Source organism: Fistularia commersonii, chromosome 34 (assembly GCF_037954325.1).
Source record: "Fistularia commersonii isolate RoL2024-O1a breed Wild chromosome 34, RoL_Fcom_v1.0, whole genome shotgun sequence".
NCBI classification, from domain to species: domain Eukaryota; kingdom Metazoa; phylum Chordata; class Actinopteri; order Syngnathiformes; family Fistulariidae; genus Fistularia; species Fistularia commersonii.
In genome coordinates, this window is record NC_141317.1 from 3,573,692 (window position 1) to 3,582,144 (window position 8,453).

At 44.2% G+C, this 8,453-nt stretch overlaps 1 protein-coding gene across 3 annotated transcripts; it reads right to left on the bottom strand.

Moving 5' to 3' along the window:
• Positions 1-3,167: 3,167 nt before the first annotated feature.
• Positions 3,168-7,944, bottom strand: gpr61 (G protein-coupled receptor 61). 3 transcript variants are annotated; one of them, XM_086141189.1, is made up of 3 exons: positions 7,541-7,944; positions 7,325-7,367; positions 3,168-5,502 (listed from the first exon to the last, which is right to left on the bottom strand). In XM_086141189.1, the coding sequence occupies exon 3, from the start codon at positions 5,359-5,361 to the stop codon at positions 3,943-3,945; it is 1,419 nt and encodes a 472-aa protein (XP_085997315.1). In that variant the 5' UTR covers positions 5,362-5,502; positions 7,325-7,367; positions 7,541-7,944; the 3' UTR covers positions 3,168-3,942. The 3 variants fall into 3 exon arrangements, with proteins under 3 accessions (XP_085997315.1, XP_085997312.1, XP_085997313.1); XM_086141186.1 differs by having other exon boundaries at positions 7,325-7,944; XM_086141187.1 differs by having other exon boundaries at positions 3,168-5,589; positions 7,325-7,944.
• Positions 7,945-8,453: the final 509 nt, after the last annotated feature.

An 8,453-nucleotide genomic window follows, 5' to 3' on the forward strand; every position in this document is an offset into this window, starting at 1 on the left:
TATACAACACAATATTAACATTTATTCCACATTAGTGGCCCTTTGAATTCATTTTAATAGAACGCACCTGCAAGACCGTACTATAAACAAACTTCAGTCATCAGCCTGTAAGACTGCATTCAGGTAATGATACCATCAGGTAACAGCGTGTACCTGACACATTGTGCAGAATTAGATTTAGTTATTTATATATGTATCTATTCATTTGTTTTTTGTTTGCTTATTTATTCCATTTCAAAATTTGAGGGAAATTCTCAGCGTCAAAGGTTCTATCTCCGGTCCAACTGAAAATTCAACAATCTTGTAAACAACATTAGTAGTTGTTTCTGTTAGGCCTTGTACAAAAATATGATCAAACGTAATGAACTCAAATGTTGTCAAACGTCTGCAATTACCCTCATATCATTTATTCATACAGGACTTTTTTTTCTCCAAGTCGAGAGAGGAACTTCATATTGGTAATTAGGATGTGACGAAAGAGCTTATATTAAAGATTCTGATTCTTAAACTCTGGAAACTCCATGCAAGATTACCATCTTTAACTTTGCTTCTTTTACCCAAACAGCTCCTCCCATCAGCCAAACCTCTCAGCAATGTTACCAAGCACAGGTTACCAAGGCAACAGCCTTGTCAGGTTTTCGAAGTAAGTGAGAAATTCATGTGATTGAGTTCATCTCCTAATCTATTTATCCTTTTTTTTTTTTTCCCTCCGCCTCCATGCTAACAGGAAAAAAAGACGAAAGTCTTCTCATTTTCGGTGCCAAATGTAGCTTATGTGGGAGCCTGAAGTTTTCATCACTACTCTTGGTTTATAAAAAGTAACCGAAAACAAACAAAACAAAAAAAAGAAAAAAACAACCGCATCAAACGAATTATTTCGCCGGCCCTTTTTAGAGAGTAACATGAACGGTCCTTGAGCACCGTGTTCCTTTAGGCCTATCACAAAGGTCAGGCTGTTTGAACTGCCTCTCTGCGCCGCAGGAGGTGCTCGCCGCGGCTCCACATGAAAGCTGTGAGTCATTGCGTCCGATGGGGAGCAGCACAGGAGAGGGTAAGGAAATTCGGAGACTCAAAAAAACGGAGGAACCCTCCGCGAGGATGTTTTGTTGAAAAACACTGAATCTAGCCTTTAAAACTTAAAATACCCTTCGACCGTGATTGTGATGTATATATTTAGAATGTAAGATGGATTATGGAATGGCGATTGGTACTGATTTGTGTCGCGTTTAAAGCTGAATCAACTGTAATGTTCTAGTTTAATGATTACTTCAACAATATATGACAGCTTGATTGCTGTCTTGGCTTTAATATTTGAAAAAACTATATGTTTTGTGTCTCTCTCTAACATACACACACACACACACACATACACACACCATCTATAAGCCGATGCAGCCTGCTTTCTTCAAATGCCACTCCTCTTTGATCCTGTTTTTAGTGCTTCATTTCACCTGTGACGTGTATACACACTCTCACACTCACACACACACATACACATGCGCTTACGGTCACACACAAACAAGAACAAGCAGATAGCGGGAAATGATTGGCAGGTCAATGTGACTTGATGAATAGGTAATGATGTATGTAGCGACAGCAAACACAACATTTGAGTTTATCTTCTCGCTGAGTTTTTAATCGTTTCAACGGACGGGGAACGGATACACAGGGAATCAAGTCTAATAAAGAAGAACCTGAACAGTATTTTCAGACCAAAAGGGATACAGAGAGAGAAAAAAAAGGAGAATATTGGGGATTTACAGTGAACAAACCTGCAGCAAATAAAGTCCATGAACATAAATGACATTCACATTCAGAACAGCTTATTTCTTCTTCCATGCAATAAACAGATGGTGGAGGAAATTGAGCTTAAAGCATTTAATCAGATTGTTCAGGTCAATTTTGCTGCCACGGTAACAGAAATCCAGCTGACTGAATGGTGGTTTGATGTGCTCTCAAAATAGAGGTCTTTGTATTGACCCCAAACTTTGTGAAATGTCACAGAATTTTAAGGCAAGGGGAGATGATCAATTCTTCCCAATGAGGAAGATGTCAAATTGTGCTGGTGTAAGAAATAAAGGCAGTATTTTTTCACGTAAATTTGTATGGCCTTTTTTTTTTTTTTTTTTTTTTTTTTTTAGTGCTATTGCTAGTTATACATGCAAACTGTAAGGGACTGTGGCGGTGATTTTGTACTGAGTCAGTAATCTGGGCCTCTTTCATGCAAAACAACCATTTTAAATCAAGACGAGATGAAAGAGTCAGGAACAAGACAATTAAGAACATTATGCCTCTCCGACAAAGGGACCTTTTTTGTTCTGACTTCCAGCAAATTGTGAACCATCCCCTGTTTGCCTTGTGTTTAGTGTCTTGTGATCATGCCAGCAGTCCAGTCCAAAATAGATGAAGGCAGCGAGGAAGAGCAAGTATAAAAAAGAAGCAAAAACCTGTTTAGTAAGAAATTTGTGCCAGCAATTTTTTTTTTTTTTTCTTTGGAACATTTGTCACCGTGTGACTTGTGCAAACTGTTTTCCACCTGAGATCAGAAGGGGTATCACCAGTCTCTCCCATTTGTTGATAAAAGAGGCCAAAGGCAAAGCTTGCCATGTGTAAGCATTGTCACACCTGTGTGCTGTGTAGCCACAACAAGCCTGGTTGTTTATAGCACAAACACGAGCGCGCTCGCACCGTGCCTGTGTTTACTTGTCAACAGCGCAGATACCACAAGGGAAATGGCACCGGTCGCGATGTCCAAACCTATCTGCGTGGAGCATTATTTCGTCCCATTATAAAATTCACAACACCGTCGCCATCATACTATTATACCAATCACAATGTTTGTCTTTGAGTGGAAAGGGGTGAAATCACGAGTCGGCCAATGTGAGATGATTTCGGCGAGGAGGTGATAATCACAAGACAGATAGAACAGATAAACATGATAATAATGTTCCTGGAAATATGTTAAAAATACACTGGTGTGTCAGCCTGTTTATTATAAATACCGCCAGCATTGCCAGCTGTGAAATGATCCATTCAACACAATGAATGTTTCAAAGAGAAGGTCTGTTTTTTTTTGTTTGTTTGTTTTCTTTTTAACAGCTCTGAATTATGACTCTTTCTGCCGAGGGAAACAACATTTCAATTAATTTCGTAGATGTATGAGGAGGTGTGTGTCACTGTGTTTGTGTGTGTGTGTGTGTGTGTGTGTGTGTGTGTAATAAATACACAGATCCTTGACCAAGTAAACAGCCAAATACTGACGACCTTTGCTTTTATCTCCTTTTATAGTGTTTATCTCATCTACAAAATATCACTTCAGCGGTGTTAAACTCGTACAACAACTCTCAGTGTTTCAGTGTTGCCGTGTTGCTTCAAACGTCCCGCTTTCTCATAGGGCTCTGTTCAGTTAAAAAAACTTGCGCACAATTACCCTGTTGACAAAAAAATACTGAATTTATGTTCGTAGGTAGACTGAAAAGACAGTACAGTTTGTTTTGCACAAGGTTGAAGGAATACATATCAAAATATTTCGCTCGAATTTCACTCCCTCTGTCCAGAACTTTGACGGATTGCAAAATGATCAGACACTAGAAACATGTCTTTCTCCGATAGTTTTGTCACGTTGTTGTGATTAATGTCGCTTCGCTGAAGTGCGAGTGACACCGAAGGTTTAGTGTCCATCTGCCAACATCGGTCTGAAAACAGTCTGTCACCGCATGGCTCTCATAAGTAGTAATGCTGAAGCAGCATGAATGTAAGGGATTTGAATGAGAATATGCACACAATATATTCCATGTAGTTGTTTTTTTTTTTTTAAAGCACGCTTGTAGAGTGAACCGGAAATGTATTAATTTGACTTCTTTTTTTTTTTTTTATAAAATGTAAATAGAACTAAGCATATTAGATTATTAGATGAATCGAGAGGCAGTTCATTAAAGGCAGCTACAGCTCTGGGACTGTTTTGCAGCAGTTTTCTGAGACATGCAGCTCATTGTTCAGCTGTTGCCGCTGTATGAACTCTGAGGTTTCCTCAAGAATTTGCCCTGGGATGTGGAAGTCAGCTGGCGTGTTCTGCTGAACAGCTGATTCCTGAAGGCATTCAGTTTCTGGCTCTTCTGCGCCCACACGGCTGTGAGAGTTGCAGGGCTCCAGATTGCATCCGGTGCCCTGCAGGAACTGCAAAAAGTTCTCCTCGATCGAGGCCTCGCGGCTGGGCAGCTGCTCTCCTTCACCTGGGCCGGCCAGCTTGAATAAGCAAGCCAGGTGGCGACCCAGCTCCTCGCGGATCTGACGGTTCAGGCAGCCGTAGAAGAAAGGGTTGGAGGTGAAGCAGAAATATCCAATCCACGTGACCACGTCCTCCACCTGGGCCAATGAGGCAGGAGAGGTAGACACCACGGCAGAGTAGAGGTGGAAGGAGAAGTACGGAAGCCAACAGCAGAAGAACTGGCCTCCCACTGCCACCAAGACCACGGCGGCCTTCCCGCCGCTGAAGGTCCTCTGAGGTGTGTTGCGGGCGCCGGTCTCGCCGAGGCTGGCCGCCATGGTGGAGTGACTGCTGACGGACTCGGAGCGTTGCCTAGGGGTGTCCATCCACGTGGGGTGGGGACCGTGCTGCATGGCCGCTACTCTGGCCACCTTGAACATGTTGCAGTAGACTACGAGAATGATCATCATGGGACACAGGAAATAGATGAACGTGAAGAAGACCATGAAAAGCAGGCGTGTGGTCCTGCCTCCTGTCCAGTGTAGGGAACAGAGTCTTTGACCGGGAATCATGTCTACGGGAGTCTCCGGGCCCTGGTTGCCTTGAAGCAGCCACCCCAGAAGAGGCAGCAGTGACATGACGACGGCTTTAACCCAGACTCCCACCAGCACCATCACCACAACCCCAACTGTCATCTTCACCTCGTGACGCATGGGATGGATGATGTAGTAGTAGCGCTCGATATTGATGGCACATATGGTGAGTATGGCAGCGCTCACTAAACACACGCTCAAGCAGAGGTAGCTCCGACACAGGGCCTCGTCCACCAGGAATCTGTCTGACAGCATCCCCAGGGGCATCAGCACCAGGGCCGCCAGCAGGTCCACCAGACACAAGTGAAACACGAAGGCAAATTTGCGAAGCTGCGGCGTTTTGGTTATGACAATCATAACGGCCAAGTTACCCACTACTGCCAGAATGTCCATGATGAGCATCGCACACAGCGCTAAAGATCGGCTCAGGTCCAGCCCGTGGTGGCTGCCGGTGACGGTCGGGCTCACGTCGGAAGCATTCGGGTGCGACGAGACCGGAAGTGACGAAAGTCCAGAGACGGGAGTGTTCCAGGAGGGGCTCGGCGTGACGGTGTGCTCCATGAGAGGATGGGACGAGGAGGAGGGAGTCCGTTGAATTTCACGGGCCCATCACCCATCCTCCCCTGTCATAGGGTGTCTCCGAGAAGCTCAGGTGGTGGTCTCTTTCATGGCGGCGGGAACATTAGATTTCACCCCGGAGCTCTGCACTCAACAAAACAAGGGATCAGTCTCCTGAAGATGTAACCTTTATCTCAGTGACCCTCCAGTATAACATTAATTTGGAAAAATCTGAAAGAAAGAAATATTATAGTTTAAAGGTTAGACAGGGTAACAATGTACAAGAACACAGGAAAGCCTTCATTCGAGCTCCATAAAATGCTTATGATGCTCATTGTACAGATATAAGTGTTCTGAATTGAATTTCACAAGAGTCAGATTTCTTCGTAAATTGACATCGTGGAATATGAAACCTCACCAATGAAATCTGTTTGTTTTTTTTTTCCCTCAAACCAGAAAAGCCCTTTTGGTATAAGACAGCGAAAAATGACAGATAAACTTTCTCTCCCCACTTAAAAAACCTATCATGAGATTTCCTTTCAATGCAGCATTATTCCAAAGCGCAACATTATTTCTAGCATTATTTCTGCATCGTTTTAGCGCGGGCTAAAAATGGTCATTGCACCTATGGCGGTTTTGCTTCGCTTCAGAAATAAGCCCATATCTGACATCTGCATCCTCAGATGTGTGTTTTCAGGGCAGCCGGTACCGCGGGGAGCTAAAATGGACCATATGCTCCCCTCAAGACTGCGAAGGCAACTTGATAAGGAAATGAGCTGTGTAGCCCAATGCTCTAGAAAAGAACAAATTCCACTTACAAACCTCATTGTTTTATTTGCGCAGCATTGTAAACAGAGTATTTTTTAGCATTTTTATTAACCGCTGAGTGAGATCTACTTAAAATGATGAAAACTATATCTACGCCGAGCATCTCTCGACAGAGAGCACGGGTGTTTGTGTGAGCGGCGGAGCAATTAAGAGGCCCAGCGCTGTGTTTACTGTCATAACCTCACCTGGACGCAACCCCTTGCACTGTAAAAGTTGTGGAACGAGCACTAAGTCTTTGGTACATTTCCATATGCTGCCAGCATATGTGCAACTTTTCCATTTCATGACAGGCTTGATCCCCACAAGGCGTCCGTTCTGGTTTTCTTCCTGCCCACGCAGGGAGGCGCGAGATCGCGTCGGTGGCTTTGAATAGGTCAAAGGGTTACAATCACCTTCAGCCCGATCGAGTGACCCGTGAAAAAAAAAAAAAGTTTCAGCTATAATTTAGGTAGCACACTGTACGACAGCGTCGCTGAGATCTTTCTCCTTATCAGCGCTCATTGTTCGCTTGTTTGTTTGGTTATTTTGCATGTTGTTTGCAACACACGCACAACAAAATTGCCCCTGGTCGGTGTTGCAAAGCAAACGCATTTTCATCGCATCAAGTGGCCGTTCTGTCATTTCATGTTTAAACGTAATTTTGGCAAATACCTTTTAATATTGTGAATTTTGTAAAAAAAAAAAAAAAAAAAAGAAAAAATGTAAACAGTAAGATAAATCCAAAGGTCACACGGAAGATGTGAAAATTCTTTCAGCTAATATGATTGCACCTGAATCTTTCGGGCTGCCAACTGGGAACAATATAATCCCATAATATGCACAAGATGGTATTTACTGGAAAGAAAAACTGGCCTGTTGTTCTGCTTAAAATGGACTGCTTGGAAAAAAAAAGTGTTAACAACGACCGACATTCAGATTTGAAACAAGGTAAATGACCCACCACTTTCCAGATGACCGCCTTTTCATGTACATATACTGTGATGTGTAATATAATTTCTTAAAATAAGACTGAGCTCTATATCATACTGCCGTCTCACCTTTTCTCGCATCCTAACTTGAGCCTCGCCATCAAAAAGCACAGCTTTCCAAACATTTATGTTTAGAGAGCAGGAGATGTGGTGATAAATCTGTCACTTACCTCAGTATGGAGATGGCAGCTCAGTCCTGTGCAGGTTCACAGTCTGCTGAAGCAAAGCAGACCCGTTTCGCTCTCTCTCCCACACATATAGCAAAAACACATGCCACACACACACTTACACACACACACTCACAAACACACACACGCACGCGCCACGTCATACAGAAAAGGAGAGTAAGGGAAAAGAAGAGGGATGCTCCTGTGTCTCCTCCTCACCTGGCCTCTTTCATCTCGTCATCACAATCCCACCCAACCTTCCTAGTTCTCAAGCTGACCACCTCCTCCCCTTCCCATCCCATCACACACAAACATGCACACACACACACACACACACACATGCAAATCTTCTTCCTCTCTGCCCCGCCACAGTTTAGGCTTTGCTCCAGGTGGGAGAGGCAGAAGGGAAGGATGGACCTAAAAAGACAAGGGAAAGGGTCTTGTCTTCCAGCCTGTGACACACACACACACACACACACACACATGCACGCACGCGCACACACACACCCACACACACACACACACACACACACACACACACACACACACACACACTCACACGTGTGCGCACACGCACTTCCACCTTACACAGTTTCATGCACACATCTCCAGCTTCAGCACGCGCCCAGGGCAACTGCAGAGCAGACAAGCAGGCGGCGGGTAGGCAGGCAGCTCCCAGCCTCACTGCTCTCCACTGGGTCTTAGTGCCACCACTCCGGGGCTCCTCGCACAACAGTGACTCCTCTTTTAACCCGCCCGGTGTCTTCTCTTCACCGGTCCTGCCACAAGGTTACCTCAGGTCCGACCTGACAGAAGTGGCCAACAATTAGGAGAGGAATTCACCTTTACCCTCGGGATCAGAATTTCTCTAATTCTCTGCCTCCTTAAATGAGCTCGCAAGATCTCCCTCGATGCACAATCCGACAAAAGCCGTCTCACGAGGCTGGATTATTGATTTGCAAAGGAAAAGAATCCCAGTGGTTAATGTTAATGAGCTGAGATTAACACTTACAAAAGCCCGGCCCACACAACATACACATACATGTTACTAAGTAAAATAATTCCTGCTCAAAAGCATTTCTTTGTGTGTGAGGTGAAGGTTCCGATACATTGTCAACTTTCGGACGATCAA